At 55.6% G+C, this 19,012-nt stretch overlaps 1 protein-coding gene across 1 annotated transcript in view; it reads right to left on the reverse strand.

Annotated features, from left to right (window-relative positions):
* TNFRSF1B (TNF receptor superfamily member 1B) overlaps positions 1–18,536 on the reverse strand; it is a 35,207-nt gene extending 16,671 nt beyond the window's left edge. The window contains exons 1-2 of the mRNA XM_043923393.1: positions 18,367–18,536; positions 1,026–1,125 (exon numbers count right to left, since the gene is read on the reverse strand). Of these exons, the coding sequence (XP_043779328.1) occupies positions 1,026–1,125; positions 18,367–18,444 (178 nt within the window). The 5' untranslated portion in view covers positions 18,445–18,536. The remainder of the gene's footprint in view (positions 1–1,025; positions 1,126–18,366) is intronic.
* Between the last annotated feature and the right edge of the window lie 476 nt (positions 18,537–19,012).

The following is a 19,012-nucleotide window of genomic DNA, read 5'->3' on the forward strand; positions in this document are numbered from 1 at the left end:
TAAAATCTAAACTCCTTACCATGGTCCCTGCTAACTCACTTGGGGCCACACACTGGCCTGCCTGTTCTCCAAGTACACCAAACAAGCTAACAACCTCAGGGCCTTTGCAAGGCTGTCCCCCCGTATATCTGCATGACTCACCCCCTGCACATCTCTGCCCACGAGTCAGCTCCTCAGAAAGGTCTTCCATGACCAGCACGTCCCACTCTGCCTCCATCTGCCCTGCCCTGTCTTGCTTCCTTCACAGACCACACGTCTGTCTCCTCTATTGGTTTATCTGTCTTATGTCCTGGTTAGAATGCAAAATCCATGAGGGTGAGGACTTTGCCTGCCCTGCTCTCTGTTGTGTTCCCAGCATTCGGTGCCTGACACTTAGCAGATGCTTTATAAACATTACAGGGATGAATATATAAACAAACGAGTGGATGGACAGCCCTGGGAGTTGAGCTGCCTGGCTCTCCCAACTGGGATGAGGCCTCAGGGCCACCACCTGTGAAATGGGCAGCAGTCACTGATTCAGTCAAATATGCACCGAGTACCTGCTATGTGTCAGGTGTTGTGCCAGGTGCTGGGGATTCAGCAAAGAACAAGCCACACAGTCCCTGTTCTAAGTAGCGCACAGTGGGGGCCATAGAGGAGATCCAGGCCATGATCACAGTGTAAAAAGAGCTGCTGCCATGGGGGCTGCCAAGGGCCAGCGGGAGCTCAAAGGAAGAGCCCGATCTGGCCAGGCAGTGCGGGCAGGCTTCCTGGAGGAGGGGGCCATCAGAGGTCTAAAGGATCAATGGGTGTGCACCCGGGGAAGGTTGCTGGGAAGTGTGCCAGGCAGACAGAACGACATGTGCAACGGCCCAGAAGCAAGAGGGACCGTGGGGGTCGATTCATGGAACCAGAGGGAGCTCAGTTAAGAGTCTAGGGCCATGACCCTGACCCCCTAACCCCCGCACACACTGACTCTCTTCAGGGCACTGGCGCCCAGGGACCCAGCCAGGCTGAAGGCGAGGGCCCCAGCGGCCACCCCTTACCTGGTGGACATTTGCTGCAGCACATCTGGATCTTTTGGTTGTAGAATTCTTGCTGCTGGCATGAGCTTCCGGGCTCCGGGATGTAGGGGGTAAACCCAGCCTGGAAGGGGGAAGGGAAACAGAGCCATCAGCATGGACTCCCACAGCCCCATCTGTGCCCGGCAAGTGTTTGGCTTTCTCCCTCCTGGAGTTCTATCCACGTGGGGACTTCTCCCTTTGATGAGGCGGGCAGATAGAGGAAGAAGAGGTGCTTTCTTTAATCTTCTCTTCACCCCCCTCAGCGTAGCACACTCACGTCTGCAGGCGGAGACACCGAAACAGCTGGCCAGAGGGTGGGGCCGGCTCCTAACCCTACACCCGGCAGATGTGAGGCCCTGAAGCCTCCCAGAAGGTGGTGGCCTCAGTCACAGAGAACCGCAGTGCTCCGTCCCGTAGTCACGTCCCATTCTTCTACAACCCCATGGACTGTAGCCCACCAGGCTCCCCTGTCCATGGGATTCTCCAGGCAAGAATACGGGAGTGGGTTGCCATTTCCTTCTCCAGGGAATCAGAGCTCAGCACAAAGTGCCCATGCCTCGGTTGTGCCCTCTTTCCTCCTGCACCTGGTAATCACCCCTTCATCCTTCCAGCTGAGTGCTGCCTCCTCCAGGAAGCCTTCCCTGACTCCCCCAGGCTGATTCAGGTTCCTCCTGCTCTGGGCTCTCCTTAAACACTGAATATGCCCCCTTCTAGCAATCATCTCATGGGGCTGAAATGAGGTACCTTCTTGTCCTCCCAGCCTGCTCTGATGCCTGTGCATACACATGTGTGTATACTCATGCACGCGCGCACACACACACACACACACACACACACAGAGTCCTGGTGCTTCTCCCTTTCCTGTTTGGTCCTGAAGCAAAGCCCCTTCTCAGGGCTCCTCCCATTTATTGGAGGTGGCTGGGGGGACTGTGTGGCACTGCGTGTTTCCAAAGCACCTTGGACGGGTCTGTTATAATGCCAACTCCCTCCCCAACAAAGGGTCAGGAGCCCAGGGGTGGGCCCAGAAAGCTGTACTGTGGAAAAGAAAAAAGAAGAAAACCTGCCCAAGTGATTCTGATGCCCCGCTGCTGAGCAAACCTGACCGGCACACAGGCTGGAGCAAGATGACCTGGGGATGGGTCAGGGCGGAGGCTGCGGGAGCCCCCAAACCACAGAACTGTGCTGCCCGCAGCCCCCTTCACTCCAACATTCACCTGTGCATTCACCACATGGAATGGGAGGGCTGGTCTGTCCCCGCCATGCCCCTTGCAGCAGCCTGCTGTTCCTCCGGCTCAGACTGAACACCCCGGGCAGCAGCCTCCCCCATCAGACAGGGAGAAGCCACAGCTCCTTCCCTCCAGCCCCCTGCCCTCCATGGGGGCAGGCACAGGTCTCAAGGACCCTGCGCACAGTGGGCTTCTTCCCTACAAGCATCTTCGGTGTAACTAGGGGAGCCCCTCACCCCTGCGGGCCCTGAGAGCCACAGGCCCCGCAGCTTCTGGTGGGGAAGGACTCCTCCCCAAGATGCAGCCCAGGGAGGCCTGCCCTCCCTGGGGGAGGATTTCCTGTCAGGGCCCAGAGGATCTGACGGGAAAGGGCCCTGCTGTGGCCAAGTCTGGCCTCTCTCTCCACCCACAGGGCAAGGGTTCCGGGACAAAGGCAGGCAGCCGGACCCCCGGGGCCCCCGGTCACTGCCCGGAGTGGCCTTCCTGAGGCCTCTCATCCCAGGTCTTTTCCTGTCTGAATCTTGCTATGAAAGATCTTCCCTACACTTCCTCTTGCCTCTCTGACTCCAGCCTAAGCGGGCAGAGGAGGTCAGCTCTCCTTTAAGTCATCTTGACGCCTGTTTATCCTCTTGGACAAAAAAAAAAAAAAATACTGCCATGTCATGGCTAAACAATGAGGAACAGAAAGCCCCTTGCAGAGCGGGACAAAAGGTCACTCCCTCCATTGCCCTGCTCACTAGAGCAGAGACCAGGCCAAAGCACAGCCCTGCAAGTTGGGCCTCAGGTCAGCAAAGCAGCCGTAAAAGCTGAGGGTCCTTGGAGGCCCCCAGAACATGGTGAGCAGCCTCTGGGAAACTTAGGGCTATGCAAGCTTCCAGTTCTTTTGTCTGGGGTCCGGGAGGCTCAGAGCCACACAACATCCACCTACAGGAGAGCCTGACTGACATTTTAAAATGAGGAAATGAATTGGCTAGTACTGGATTCACTCAGCATGCTTAGCAGACCTGACCTTTCAAAATACAGTGTCCCCGAGTAAAAACTTAGACCTCACTGATGAGCATTAACCACCCATTTAACAGGTGGGTGACCTGTGACCGTGTGTGTGTGTGTGTGTGTGTGTGTGTGTTTAGGGGGAGATTGGAGAAGACAGATGATGAATGGATGATGGATGGAGGGATGATGGATGGATAGACAGATATGAGAGGGAGAGATGATGATAGAGGGAAGGAAGGAAGGAGGAAGGAGAACGGGAAGGAAGAATCTAACATCCAGTGCGTAAGGCACATCTGATTGTACCCATTTCACAAATGGGAAAATGGAGACAGAAGCAAACCCGCCTCCTGGGGTTTCCCAAAGGCCATGCCAGGGCCTGGCTGGTGGCAGGACTGTGCACAAGGGGCCATCAGGGCCCACACTTCATCCACCTCAGGCCTCAGAGCAGCTTCACATCGGAGTCTGCAGCTCCATCTCCTCTACATCCCAGGAGCAACTGTACGTGCTCCACCTACAGAGATTCCTCCCCAACATTTCACAGATGCTCCAGAGGTAAAGTGATGCACCCAAGGTCATATGCCCGCTGCCCCTAACCTGCCTCCCTTCTCTTGGGGGGCCCAAGCTCCCCTTCCCTGAACACAGACCCAGGACCCCAAGCACCACCCAAACCCTCTCCCACCATGTGCTTCCATCACTCCTCCAGCTTTGGCCCTTCAAGAAGGATGTGAAAAAAACTAGATACACATTAGGCACCAACTATTTGTCAGGCCTGGCTGCAGGCACTTTTTAAGATCCCACTCCCACCCCTTAGCAGGTATGTGCCAATTTCACAGCTCAGGGAGATGCAGTCACATGTCTGAGGTCTGGGAGGGGAGAGGTGGAGATGCGATGTGACCCTTACTCTGGTTCCACTGGAGAAATCTTTGGCCCCCTCCTCAGGACAGCTGAAGGGGCCAGCTCCTGGGATCTGCCCTCTGCCCTGAGTCACCACCATGCCACCAGCTCCTGTTCATCCACCTTCATGCTGAGCAGAGCCTGGGGCGCTGGCTCACGTGGGCGCTGGCTCATGTGGGCGCTGGCTCACATGGGCGCTCTCTCTCTCTCTCAGTCCCTCTCTTTCTCTTTCTCACACACACACACCAGTGCAGGGGACCTCCCTCAGCTTCAGGCCAACATCCTCTGACTTCAGCTCCGAGCTGGTTTCCCAGGTGACCACGCAGGAACCTCAGAAGAGCCAGTCTCCGGCAGCAGGCAGGGACCTCCAGCATCTGAGACCCAGCACTGCTCAGACCTGCCTGAGTCACCGGGCTTCTGACCTCTCAGAAGCAAGCAGGAGCGAGGCCACCAAACGCTCAAAGGTAAGAGTCTGTGAGTAGGGAGGGTTGGCCCAACTAATCCACGGTTGTGCCAGATGCCAGAGGGACACGTGGGAGCTAATGAGGAGGAGAAAGGACCCAGAAGTGGGAGCAGGATGGAGGCACGGCAGCTCAGGATGGGCTGAGCTGGAACCTTAAGAGATCATCTCAGACAACCTCCCATTTAGTGGTGGAGAAAGACACGGGCCAAGGAGGAAACGTTCATTTGTTCAACAAACACACGGCACGCAGGTGGTTCTAGGTGGTGGGCACTCGGCATCAGACACATGCAAGTCCCTGCCCCAGGAAGCTGGACTCTTGTGGGGGAGACACAGACACACATGGTGGAAAATGGGGAGGGGTAGCAGGAGCTAAGGAGAATGGAAAAGCCAGGTGAGACGAGGGGCTCCGGCAAGGACATGCTCCGTGTGTTCCACGCACAGCCAGGGGGCCAGGCAGCGGTGGCGGGGCGCTGGGAGACAGACACAGCAGCACCCACTCCTGAAAGTTTGCCTCGGGCAGAGCTGCGCACATACATTACTGTCTCCCTGACTCCTCAGCCCAGCGCTGTGAGGTCCGTACTGTTATTATTCCCCAGCCACGGATGAGAAAACTGAGCCTCCAAGAGGTCTCCTCACCTCCAGCCCTGTGTTTCTTCCCCACCCCAGGAAGACTGGATCTTAACCCTCCCCGCCACAGGGCCCACCCCAAAGGTCTTCCCTCCCCGACTCAGGCAGCTTCCCCACTCTGGGTGGTTAACAGGTTTCTCTGTGCCTCAGTTTCCTCATCTGTAATATGGCTGTGTGGCCTAGTTGAGGTTCTAAGCTCTTTCCAGATCTGGCTTTTCTTTTTTTCTTTAACTTTTAATTTATTTTTGGCTATGCAGGGTCTTTGTTGCTGCACAGGCTTTTTCCTCTAGTTGTGGCAAGCAGGGACTACTCTCTAGATGTGGTGCGCGGGCTTCTCATTGTGGTGACTGCTATTGTTGTAGATCACGGGTTCTAGGGCCCTCGGGCTTCAGCGGATGCGGCACGTGGGCTCAGCATTTGCAGCTCCCGGACTCTAGAGCACAGGCTCACTAGCTGTGACACACAGGGTTAGCTGCCCTGAGGCATGCGGGATCCTCCTAGACCAGGGATCGAGCCCATGTCTCCTGCATTGGCAGGCAGATTGTTTACCATTGAGCCACCAGAGAGGCCCTAGCTCTGCCTCCTTAAAGATGAGTATCAAAAAGCTCAGCCCCTTCCCAAGACCTCAGGAGGATGGGGTGGGCGGGTGGACCACCCATGTGAGAGACGGAAAAACTGAACAACCTGGGATGTGGGGGCTGGGATATGAGGCAAGACTGAGGGCTGGGAGGCGGGCTTCCCAGCCCAGCTGTCCCTCAAACCTTCTCCCAGGTGAGGAAAGCCTGAGAAGGTGGGCTCTGGAAGGAGGGGAGTTGGAGATGTCCATCCTCCCAGGTACACAGACACCTAGCATCACAGGAGTAGCAGTGACCTTAGTTCAGAGGGTCTGGGTGCATGAGCTGGTCCTAGGGGCATCACTTACTCTCTCTGAGCCTCAACACTGTCACCTATAAAATGGTGACATAACACCTTGCCTGCCTCCTCCTCCCCGGGTTATCAGAGGCACACAGGCCGGGGGTGGGGGGCTCTTAACTGGGGTCCATCAGCTTCTGCCAGACTCCCAGGAGACCCAGGGGAAACTCTAAGGGTCTGCACATGGTGTGGACTTGTGTCAGATGGCATATTGGAACTGGGCACTCTCTCTGCCTTGGTTTCAGCAGAGATCAGGCAAGCCAAGGACAAGTTGTTGGAAACAGACTACCCAGTTCTGGTGAGGTGCTGGGCAGCCCATGCGGGCTTCCTTCCCTCCTAGAAGGGAAGTCTGGGGAAGCGGACCTGTGACCCTTGGAATTTTGTGGTCACCCTCAGGCTGGCCCCAGCCCATTCCTCAAGAAGCCTAAGATCAGGAGACCATGGCAGGTCAGCTGTGGGACAGTGGAGTGAGCCTCCTTAGAGCAGAGCGGGGAGAAGGCAGGCCAGATGTAGGTGGTCTCCAAGGGTCATTACTCAAGAGGACCTCACCTGGAGCGGTGAGGGGACCCCAAAATAAAGAGTTTGGGCAAGTGACCAAAGCCCAGGGGCCAGGGGTCTGTTAAGTGGCCAGAGGACACAGTGTCCAGGCTAAGGGACAGGGATGTGGCTGTGAGTCCTTAAAAGGAGGCAAGCCACAGAGGTGTGCAGGAGGGCATAGCTAGAGAGGGACCAGACTTACCTGGTGAGTTAGGCATGAATTCTCTCTCCTCTGCTCCCTCCCCTCCCCACCCCTCCCCACTCTCACCCTAGAGGACCAGAAATGGCAGCTAGCCAGGCCTGAGGAGGGAGACCAGGGCAAGACAGGCACTGCACTGTGGCCCATCCAGCAACATCAGGGCCAGGGCACCAGGCAGGTCCCTCTGATTCTGGAGCCTGAGTCAGCGCTCTCTTTTGGGGAATTGGGCAACCCTGCACCAGCTGACTTCCTGCCTCGCTGCTCCCCGAACAAGACTCTGCAGGCACCCCAGAGTCTGGGCTCCCAGCCCCTTCTCCTATTTATAAATAGACTGTGAGAGGGGAAGGCAGAGAAGGACAGGCCTTGGGGAGGAGGAAGAAGAGGCTGCCACCAAGACTGTGGCATCTGAAATCATCTGAAAGCACAAAATCTACAGACCTTCAGCCCTTCCTGCCAGCATACTGATGCAGCACTGTGGGGGTCTCCAAGGCTTCTTGATTTTCTGGAGACCCCCTCACCCTAGATGCCAGTACCCTTGGGAAGGGGTCCGACTCCCAGCCTCCCCCGGGAGCATCCCTGGGCACAGTGAGACCAGGAAGGGGACACGATGGGAGAGGAAGCCACGGAGGAAGCTTCAGGCTTGCAGAGTAGCACATGCCCCTCGAAACTTCTCTTTTTCACAGAGTAGGGGGAACAGAGAGGCTGTTCAGACCCAGGAGAAGCACCTACTGTGTGCAGACAGTGCTGGGGACATTCCCAGGCACTGTTTAATCTCTGAACCAACACAATGAGGTCAGCATCACCCCATTTTAGAGATGCAGAAACAGAGGCTTCCAGAGGTTCTACACCATGTCTGGGACCACGCAGCCAACAAGTAGCAGACAGGAGCTAGTCTCAGCCACCTCTCCCTCGGTGTCCTCAGATAGTCTTAGCCCCGGCATCTTCTCTTGCTGCCTCATTTTAGAGACGAGGGGCCCAGAGAGGGAGAGTGACCACCTGGAGAACACACAGTGAGCAAGGCAAAAGGGTCTCCAGGACCCCAGGGCAGACAGCACAGCCTGGGGAAGAGCAGAAGCATCTGCCCAAGGACCCAGGGATCCACGCACAAATGGAAACCGGTTTCAACCAATAGAGAAACCATATCATTTCCATGGCAGGTCCCTGGGGGCCTCAACGCACAGTGAGACACGGCAAAGCCATTTGGGCCTAGATCTTAGGGGATTCTCAGGAGCCCCAAGACTTCGGGGTGCAGCCTACAGGGCGGTGACGCCGGAGCCAGGCGGTGGAGGCTCGTCTGCCGTCACGGAGACGCGGGGCACCTGCGTCAGGAGGACCGACCACATCACAGGCGGCGGCCCCGGGTGACACATCCCACTCCTGGCCCACTGCCTGTGATGTCGCGTTAGAAGTGAGCTGGGGGCAGACAGGAAGCCCAGGCTGGTATCCGGTTCTTGGGGCCACGCTTTGTTCTAAGCACCGGGGTACAAAGATAATAGGGTGTGGTCCCTGCCCCTAAGGAACACTCAGTCTAGTTGCAGAAAGCATCCTCAACCCTTTCCATCCCCCCAACACACACCCCCCAGGACCGGCCCTATCACCTCCTCAATCTCTCTCGGCCCTGCCTTGAGCATCTCTCTGCTACCTACAACCTCCTTACTCTTTCTTGGTCCCCAGGCTTTCCAGACAGACCCGATGTCACCTTCCTACACCAAGTCTGGCCCGAGCTCAATGTTCTCAGCTTGGTGCCTGGGGGTCACTGCCTGGGCCATGCCAGCATCTCCCACCCTGTTTTCACCCTGCACTGTCCCCTCTGGGCCACCCCCCTCTTCCATGCCTCCTCCTGCTGCTCCCTCTGCCCCAGTATCCTGCCGACCCCCATCACAGGGCCAACTCTTGGGCTTCTTTCAAGAGTCCTCTCCACTAGTCAGACCTAGAAATCAGGTCTCTTTAACTGCCAAGCCTACTACATCAACACTACTCAGACTTTTCCACCAAAGGATACCTTAATGGAAAAGGAAGAAAAGTAATCTAAGGAAGGAGTTCAAATATGCTGGCTCTGACAACATGAAATTTTTAAGTCTTATGTTTTACCATGAAACTTTTCTATGTCATGCCATAATATACACGTTTGTTTTTTTTGTTTTTTAAAATTTTTATTGAGCATAGTAGATTTACAGCACTGTGTTAGCTATACATTAGTTTTAATGTGAAAATAATGCTTTTCCTCAAAATTGTAAAGTAAAATTGATACTCCAGGAAAAAAAAAGAGTCCTCTCCACTATCATCTCAAGGAAACGTTCTCTGGGGGTCAGAGGTTCCCCGAGGGCTCCAGTGACAACCTGGGTTTATCTCTCTACTGCCCAGACCACTTCTTGGTTAAATTATTTGCTTCCCTGTATCTTCCCACTGTGTCTGCACCCTCTAGCGTGAGCTCTGAGCAAGACATCAGGTTTCGGTCCCAGCCCTGTCACTCACCAGCCTCAGTTTCGCCATCTCTGAAATGGGGACAAAAGCAGTGCCCACCTCATGGGGCTGTTATGATTCACTGGGCCAAGGCGTGTGGCATGCTCAGCACCGTGCCCGGCAGCAGTAAAAACTGAGCATTATTTCGTTAGGTTTTTATTACTCACGGCTCCATGCCCAGCCCAGTGCACAGCCCACAGCGGCGGGGGGAGGGGTGTGCACCTAATAGATGCTGAATTGTTTAACAGAAGCAAAAGTTTTCGTTTCCAATTAGCTGAAATGAGCTGGGGCTACAGCATGAGAACTGGGCAGGAAATGGGCATATATTTATAGAGAGGGTGGCGTCCTCAGGCTGGCAGAGCCCCTCACGGCCGCGGCAACCACTGTGACATCCGGGGGGTAGTTTAAGCTGGAGCTTGGAGGGAGCCATCTGGGGTGGACTCTTGGCTCTGCCCTCTAGAGAGCTGACAGCCTGAGCCCAGAGCTTAACCTCTGTGCCTTGATTGACTCTCCTATCAAATGGGGATGATACTGGTGACCCCTCCCCTGGTGGCCTCAAGGACAGATATCACTGGGGGCAAATGATGCACCAGACCCTTGCCTGGCACCCACGAAGCACCCACTGGCCGTCAGTCCTAGCTCAGGGTTCACTGTACTCTCCCAGCCCTCAAAGGGAAGTGACCGGGGGGGGGGGTCCCTTTTCTCCCCACCTCACCACAGAGAGGAAAACCAAACCAAGGAGAAGGTCCTGAGGTCCTGGCAGCAGAGGCAAGCAGGCCCCCAGGAGTCCTGCCCCTCTGCCCACGGTAGGACTCATCATATTTCACACCAGAGATGCTCAGGCCAGCCCTGCCCAGCCTGGAGTGGAGTAGGTCCACTCCAGCAGCGGCCAGGGTGACTGAGGCCGGGCTCACCTGGGGCTGACCACGAGAGCTCCAGGAACACAGGGGGCTGACATGGTCCACAGTCAGTTTGCAGGGGCACAGTTAAGGCCAGAGGGGCCTCATGTTGCAGGAAGGGGTGGAGAAGGCCAGCTCCCCCTTCTGCCCCAGTCCTCTGCCCCCACTCTAGATCTTAGTCCAATCTAAAGCCCACCTCCTTCCTGAAACCTTCGATTCTTCCTTCCTGCTCTGCTGCCACTCCATCAGCCCAGAGTTCTTGCCTAAACTACAGTAACAGCCTGTCCTCCCCATTGAGGCCTGAGTGATCTTCCTAATACATCCTCTGCTCTGGTCACTCCCTTGTCCAAAAACTCTCGGTGGCTCCCGGTTAACTCAACTCCTGATTCAAAGTGAGTGGGGCAGCTGAAAGCATGGACACTGGGACAAAGATGCCTGGGTTTGAATCCAGACTCCTTTCTTATTGGAGGGAAGCATCAAAGGTGTTTTGCTTCTTTCTTTTCAATAAATGAGGTTTAAAAACCTCAGTATATACCTCAAGGGACATCTGTGAGAATTAAATGAGATAACACAAGTAAAGTGCTTAGTAAATGCTCCAAAAATTATAGCTGCTACAATGTTTTAATTTTTAAATTTTGTACAATTGATCCTGAATAGCCTATAGCCTCAGGCTTCCCTAGTGGCTCAGCAATAAAGCATTCGCCTTCAAGAAAGGAGATGCAGGTTTGATCCCTGGGTCAGGAAGATCCCCTGAAGAAGGAAATAGCAACCCACTCCAGTATTCTTGCTTGGGAAATCTCATGGACAGAGGAGCCTGGTGGGTTACAGTTCATGGGAGTCACAAGAGTTGGACACGACTAAGTGACTAAACCACCGCCAGCTTATAGCCTCAAGTACCATCACTGCGTCTAACAAGGCGGTTGCTTAATTGAGTCTAGCCACTGTTCCCTGCTATCCATCCTCCAACTATCCATTCAGCCCAATCTAGCCCACCCTCCAGGGCTCAGCTTTTAGAAAGATCCCATGTGGTCACTGCAGGAAGAGGAATGTGGTGGACAGAATCAGGAAGGTGACAAGAAAAGATGGAGGGGATCAAGGGGCCAGATCAGGAAGAGAGTGAAGACATGGGGTGATGGAGGAGGGGAGAGAGGATAGGGGATCATGACATGAGGTGGGGGATGGGGGCTTGAGAGAGCAGGGAGGACAGGACAGGAAGCAGCAGGACTGGGGGCTTGTGAATGCAGAGCAGGAGGGGACAGGCTCACCAGCGACAACCTGAATGAACCTGGAGCCTCTGCGCACGCGTGACAGACAGAAGCAGGACTCTGGGTTGGCAGCAGAGGGCAGGGAGGGGTGCCCTGGATGCTGGCGGGGGTCCTGCTAACTGAAGCCACGTGCTGGGGCCCTTCCTCAAGAGTCACTGTCAAGTCCAGACCTCAGCTTTGAGCCGGAGCCTCACGGAGGCCAGAGTGGCAGGCCACCTCCTGCCCGAAGACACCAACCCTCCCCACCATCTCCCCTCTTCCCCATCTAACAGTCAGCACTGAAGGACTTTAGAGAGGGAGTGAGCCAGGTGTGCTGGTGTCTGCTGAGGGTCAGCGAGGAGAAGAGAACTGGCCAAGCCCTCTGAAACTGGAGGCCAAGCCACGGCTGGGCCCGGGACCCCCACTCCCGGCTCCACGCTCTGCTCACTTCCGTCGTCTTGGGCATCTCTCCTGAACGGCACTGGAGAAGGTTTTCTGTGAATGGCCTGGAAGATGCCCATCCACAGCCTCCCTGCCCCAACTCCCTCCCCAGGCCACTCTCAACCTCCGGCCCACTCAATTCCTTGAATCTGTGGCCACATCAGCCATACCCGCCACAGGGCCGGGCTTAGATGGAAACAGACAGGTGGGCTGCTGTCTGGACGGCAGAGGAAAACAAAAGCCCCTGGGGATTTCTGCCCCATCTTCGGTCAGAGCACTGAATCAACCTAGGGTCCCGGCTCTGAAGCCGGGGACGGACCAGCAGTTTGCTGGCCAAAGGGGTCCACCTGTGTCCCTTGAAGTCACCCTGGGCTGCCAACTGTTCCCACACATGCCCACTCAGTGTCTGCTCCCAAGAGTAGGAGGGTACCTGGCCCACCCGGGGCCAGGGAGGTGGGCTCTGCAGCCTCATGGGCTAGCTAACAGGTCTTGTTCTAGTAACACAAGGTAGTATCGTGATCCTCAACCTCCACAGGCGACAACCCAGATGCAGCCTGTTCCAAGCCCTCCTCCCGTGCAAAGAAGACACAGAAGCTGAGAGGTAGGGCGATCTGACACGATCAACAGGACACCAGGGCAGAGACAGAGCTGGGGACTCCTGGACAGCTGCCCTGCCCCCCTAGCCCCTCCCCCCAGCATTGCTCAAACTTGGGGCAGTCGGAAATCAACTCCTGCAAACCCCTCTCCGTGAACAGACACTTCCTCTTCCTGTGCACGCACCTCGAGAGCCCCAAACCACAGTGATGTCACCACCACCTGTGACCTCACAACAAGACACAGTGGAAACTGACTGTGGGCTCCAAAGTCCCAACCCCACAGTCAACATCTCAGCAGGGGGGCGCTCACGCCCAAAGCCCGGGGACTCAGAACCAGGGGGATGGCTGTGCAGAGGTATCACACGGACAAATACTTCTTCAAGGAACGCGCTCTCCCCACTCAAGGCTTCCCTTTACCTACGGGATCCCAGGCAGCAGGTCCAGTGATGCCCACGGCACAAACTTTCAGCCCCGAAGTGCCTGAACGTTAAGAGGGGCTAACTAGGTCGTAAGGGGTAGGGAGGTGGGAAACCCGTGGAGCCTCTGCCTGAGGGTTGTGCATCTTGTCTTGGCTGCAAGCTGACCAGCAGCCTTGATGCTACTGCAGCCTGAGTCAGGGAAATCATTCCAGGCAAAGCAAGTGGGATTGAGGTCAGCAAGCAGATAGATTGAGAAGCAGAGATATTAATGGTGGGGAGGGAAGGACTCTCCTTCCTGGGAAAACTCTTAAACCCCCTCACCCCCAGTCTGTGGCCTATGTCAAGCACAAACAAAGCTGATGCTTCTCCAGCACTCCAAGAGTGTGTTAGGATCAGTGCTGTTAGGTTTTATAGAGATAGGGGTGCTTAGGCCCAGAGAGGTTAAGTAACCCGATCAAGGTCACACAGTAAGCCAATACATCAGTGCACAGATGGAAACTCTGGTCTCCTGGCCCCCAGGCCAGTGCTCCTTTATCAGGGCCCTGCTATCTCAGAAGCCACTTGGAGAATGGCAGCCATGGACAGAATGACCTCAGAAGAGCCTTCACAGGGCTTCCCATTCTCAGGGTTACAAGTAAACAGAATCTTCCAGATTGTAGAGGTCAAAGATGGAAGAGATTTTAAAGGCAGTCTGGAGTCATCCCATGCCCATCTTGCTGATGGTGAGAAAGTCGAGGCCTTCTGCATCCTCTCCACAGCAAGGTCATGAGACTCCCCTATTCTATGCCCCATGTCCCCCTTGTTCACCCTCAAATAAGATCCAGCACCTGTCACTCACTGAAAGGAGTTGGGGGAGGAGAGGATTTCCTGACCCCTTAGCATTTGCCACACACCGGGCTCCTGAGGCCAGGCAGTTGGGCAGGTGCTGTGAGGGGCCCCAGGAAGGGGGTCTTGAGCAGGAAGCAGAGCTAGAAGGCGGGCTGGAGGGAAACTGTTCTTTCTGGGCAGGAGCTCTGGGCACATGGAGGTCTGCCACCCCTACCGCGGGGCCCTGGGGATCTGACTCCATGGGGACTCCCAGGTCCAGCAAAGCCACAGATGCTCTAACAACCGCCAATGGGCTGCACAACTTAGAAAGCACTTTTTAATCCTGACAACCAGCCAGAGAGGTGAGGGATCATTCCCATTTTACAGATGGGAACACAAAGGCAGGCGTCCATAGATGGACAGATATGTCAAGGTCACACAGTCTATAAACAGAAAAGTAACAGGTGAGCCAAGGTCTGTCCACCTCTGAGGCTGGAGCTCTTCTTCTAAGTCATCAATATTGCTTTCGTGGGGCCTGATGGGATGTCCCGAAGTGGGAGTCACAGCATCTCTGCTTTGTTCCTGTTTCCCTCGGTAGCACCCCTCACTCTATCCTAAACCCCTGGCTTCCCTCCCTGCCTGCTTCCGGGCAAATCACATGCTTCCTGGGTTCCTGAGTCACTGCCAGTGGGTGGCCCTGTCACGAGCCGAGAGGGGGATGTGGGCGGGTGAGCACTTTGGGGAGAGCACTGCTAGCCTCAGCAGACCAGCAGAGCAGAGGAAGAGCCCAGAGAGTCACCCCAGAGAGGACACAAACTGGAGCCCAGCCCCGCCTGCCACCATTGGCTCTTCAAACTCAGCTATCTCATCTAAAAAACAGGGTCATTATAAAGGTCAGATGAATATTTTCGGACATTAATTCAATATTTTTAGCACTAACTACATGTCAGGCAGTGTTCAAAGCCAGCGGTTCTCAATTGGGGTAATTTCTCCCCCAGGGGACATTTTGCAGTATCTGGAGACATTTTTTTTTCTTTTTTTGGCTGAGCCTCACAGCATGCAAAAGTCACCTCACCAGAGATCAGACCTGTGCCTCCTGCAGTGGAAGCACAGAGTCTTAACCACTTGCCCACCAGGGAAGCCCTATCAAGGGATATTTCCAGCTGTCACAACTGAAGGACCAGTGCTGCTGGCATCTCATGGGTAGAGGTCAAGGACATTGCTAAACATCCTACAACTCTCGGGACAACTCCCACAGAACCACCGAGCCCAAGGGTCAAGAGCACTGAGAATGAGAAATCCTCTTCTAGGCTATGAGTCTACAGTAGTGAACAAGTCCCTGCCCACACCTTACTTAACAGTCGAGTAGAAAGACACAATGCAAGTGGAAGAAATTTAATAAGCCAGGAGGGTTATATAAAAAAACAAAGCAGATTATGGGAGTGAGAGTATCTGGAGGGGAGCTTTTATGTAAGTTGGCCAGAAAAGGCACCCTTGAGAAGAATTCATTTGAGCAGAAGGAAGTACAGGAATGAGACCAGAGGAGAACATTGGAAGCAAGTGCAAAGGGCCTGAGGCAAGTGTGTGTGTTTCGCATGTCTGATCAACAGAAAAGCAGCCAGCATCATATAAATCTGAGAACTAAGTTGATGTGTAGAGCTGAAGGTAACACACACACACAAACACCCCATGGATGGCAGTAAAACTCCCCCCCTCCATCCTTCTTGGCTACTCCTCCAGGAAGCACTGATGGTCAAGACCGTAAATGTCTCCCAGCCCTGGAAAAGAAGAGTGCTCCAGGAGCCACTGGGCCAGGCCCCAAGACCACAGTGAGGGCCACATCCTCAGCCGGCAAGCAGGTTCCCCTCTGGGGTCTCAGATAGGGGCCAATAGGACAGCAGGTGCCCTGGGTCACCCATCTCCACCAAAGGCCGATATCTCTAGGCCAAACTGAGGGCCCCCAACCTCTCCCCTAATTCAAGCTGGCCCCAAGCAAATAATAATAATAAGGCAAACAGAGGCCCCTCAGCCTCAGGACTTCCAGGGGAAGGTAGGTCACCCAGCAGGTAGAGGTCCCTTCAACACCCCCACCCAGCAACAACAGAAAGCTAGACAGCTGGGGTCCTGCCCAACCCCACCAGACGGCACCAATCGCCCACCTAACCTGTCAGCTTTACTCGCATTTCTTTGTCGAATGAATGAATGAATGACTAGATGAATGAATGATGCATTGCACACCAGCTGGCACATACAGCTTTTAAAAGAGGCAAAAACCCAGCGGGCAAAGTGATTCTCCTGCACCTGCAGTCAGTTCAAGTCTCCTTGGGGCTCTTTCTGCAACTCGCTCTGTTACATCCAATGTAACTGGACATCACCGAGTGCCAGGGACCCGGCTGGGGGCAGGAGGGGACACAGGCACGGGAGGAGTAGAGTGAGGAGGGCTTTGGAATCAGGCAGACCTGTATTCAAGTCTCCTCACCCCCCACCCTCCAGTTCTACAATCCTGGGAAATGTCGTAACTTCTCGGAGACTCGGTTTCCACATCTCTAAATGAGAAGACCACCTTTTAGGAGCTGCTATAAGGAAGGTTTCAGCAAGACTCTGCAACTAAATTCAAAGCCTAGTACCTGGCACTCAGTGGGTGTTCAAAAAACAGGTGCTGTTGCGGTGCTAATAATAAGGAGGAAGATTGCACAGAACCTGTCCTCAAGGAACATTCCATCTACTGAGGTGGATAAAACACCAGCATAAAAAATAGAATGACGTCTCTCCGCAAGGGAGATGAAGGGCTGGGAGTTCTAAAAGCAGTTCATCAAATTCAACTGGGAAACTGAGGAAAGGCTTTGGGGTAGGGATAGGGGGAAATGTGTAAAAGACCCTGAAGGATGGGGGAGGGGTTACCATGGAGAGGGAACAGCACCGAGTGTGAAGATACACAACGGCCGTGAAACACCCGGATGCCTCACTCGCTCTGGCCTGGGACATGGGGGCAGCAGGTGGGGTGGAGGGGAGGGCACTTTCTGCCTTGGTCACTGGCGACCTTTTGCTTCTCAGGCAAGAAGAGAGGTGCTCTACTTTGAGGATGGTTGCCCCAGCGATGAGACCATCCTGGGAAGGAGGGAACAAGCTGATATGGGAGCTGGTCACAGGGGAGGGAAGCGAGAGACTCAGGCAAAGCCCTCTAACAACTCCAGGACGAGAGGCCGCTGTCCGGAAGAGAAGCCCCACACACCACCCCCCCCCCCCCCCCGCCCCAGGAGCTCGCATGACCCAGCTTTGCCGAGGCAGACAATGCCCCTAGTCTTGGCACCCTGCAGGCAGGCTGGGGACCACAGCCATGGTCATCCATACTCAGGTCTCAGAGTTGGGACTCTCCTGACCTCCTCTGTTTACACAACAACCTCTGGGGCAGCAACCCGCCCCCACACCAAATGTGAGTGAGTCAGTTCTGATCTGACAGCCTCCATCCTCTGCCCTGGAGAACTGGACTCTAAGGTATCTTTATCCTTAGCCTGTGAGTCACCTCACATGAGTCAATGTCACCTCCTACTTTCCTCCCTGGTCAAGATGTCCAGACGGGTCAGTAAACACCCATCCATAAGATCATGAGAAGGGATGAAGGCACACCTCCTCACTTGCCAAGAAGGGAAAGGAAGAGATGTCCTCTTTGAGGGAAGAGCACCTTCCCATGCCCTTCCATGAAATACAAGGAGTTTGTTGAGCCTCAGTTTTCCTTCTCTGCAAAATGGGGCCATTCAGTCTTACCAGGCACAAAGGGCAAAGGAGGAGCAGTCCTCTGCACGCTCTCCCTTGCTGTCTGGTGAGTGCAGTCAGTACTGAATAACAGCTCTGGGGTCTCTGATCTCTCTATTTTCCTGGAGCCCCTTAGAGATCATGTCAGTCTTGACAACCAGCCCAGAAGTCCTCCCTCACCCTTGTCCCCAGATCCTCAGGGAGGTCAGACCAGGGGTACTCTAGGACAGTATCTTCCTCCCCATCACCCCAGAGTCCAGACAGGGCAGACTCTGAAGTGGGGTCTGGGCAAAGGGCACGGAAGACAGCCCATAGTCTGAATGTTCCCTTATTAGGCACTTACTGCACACCTGCCCTATTCTTTTAGAGGCGCAGCCCCAGTATTTCTAAGAAAGAAGAAAAGCACTGCCCAGAAGAGGAGGAAGTCTTCTGAAGAAGGTGCCGGGCATCTGCAGTGGGGACAGCGCCCCAGTACAGTTCACCGCCTACCTTCACCCCAAAGCCACCCTGGGGAGGGCAGGGGTCGCAGGGGTAACGGGAGCTGGGGTCCAGAGTCTGGCTGGGATCTGTCCACAGCCCTCTGGCCGGCCACCAACGCCCTGGGCTGCGCTGACGGAGGGACCAGGGTGCGACCCCCGACCGCGGTGTCCAGAGTTCCAGACCTCGGACCTCGGGCGCCCGTGTGCCAAACCCGAGGTCCCCTTAAGGTCTCCAAAGGCGCGCGCGTCTGATCCTGTCTCCATGGCCCGGAGTCCAGCTCCCCTGTCAGGGTGCCCCGGGGGCGGAGGACGCGCGCCAAACCGGAGGTGGGTGGGATGGCGCCCTCCGCGGGGCCGCGCGAGTCACCTACCTGGGCGGGCACCGCGCGGCCCGCGGCCCAGAACTGCAGACCGACCGCCAGCGCGGCCCAGAAGGCGGTGGGCGCCATAGGTGCCGGCGGGTTGGCCAACCCCTCGCGCCCTTGCGCCTCCGGTCCCGCTCCGCTGCCTCCGCGCCTCCGACTGAAAGCGAAAGCCGGTGCGCGGCCGGAGACAGGCCGGGGGGCGGGACCGGGCGCGGACACACCTCCTTGCCCTCCTCCTGCACCCGCCCCCCAGCCGGCCGCCCTGCACCCCAGCCCGGACTCTCACCCGAGTCTGCCCGCCCCCGCGTTGGGTCCGGACCTCCAGCGCCAGCCACTCGCCGTCCGCCGAGACCCTGCAACCTCCTTCTAACATCGCCTCCTATTAAAATCAACCTTCCCAGAGGTGGCGCGGGAAACCCTTATGGGCGACAGGCTCCTACCAGGCTTGTGGTGCCCCGAGGCTTTGCCTGTCGACATGCCCCGGTCCACATACCTCTCCTACCCGCGTCAGGCTCTCCACTCTTGTGGAGGAGTGTGGCACAATTTTGGGGAAATCTCGCACAAAACTGACACGAACTCAGCTAGGGGCGTCCTAGATTATTCACTCATTTAGACTTTAGAGTCGGACCACCTGAGTCTGAATCTCTGCATT

The sequence above is a fragment of the Cervus elaphus genome, chromosome 14, assembly GCF_910594005.1.
Source record: "Cervus elaphus chromosome 14, mCerEla1.1, whole genome shotgun sequence".
Classification (NCBI taxonomy): domain Eukaryota; kingdom Metazoa; phylum Chordata; class Mammalia; order Artiodactyla; family Cervidae; genus Cervus; species Cervus elaphus.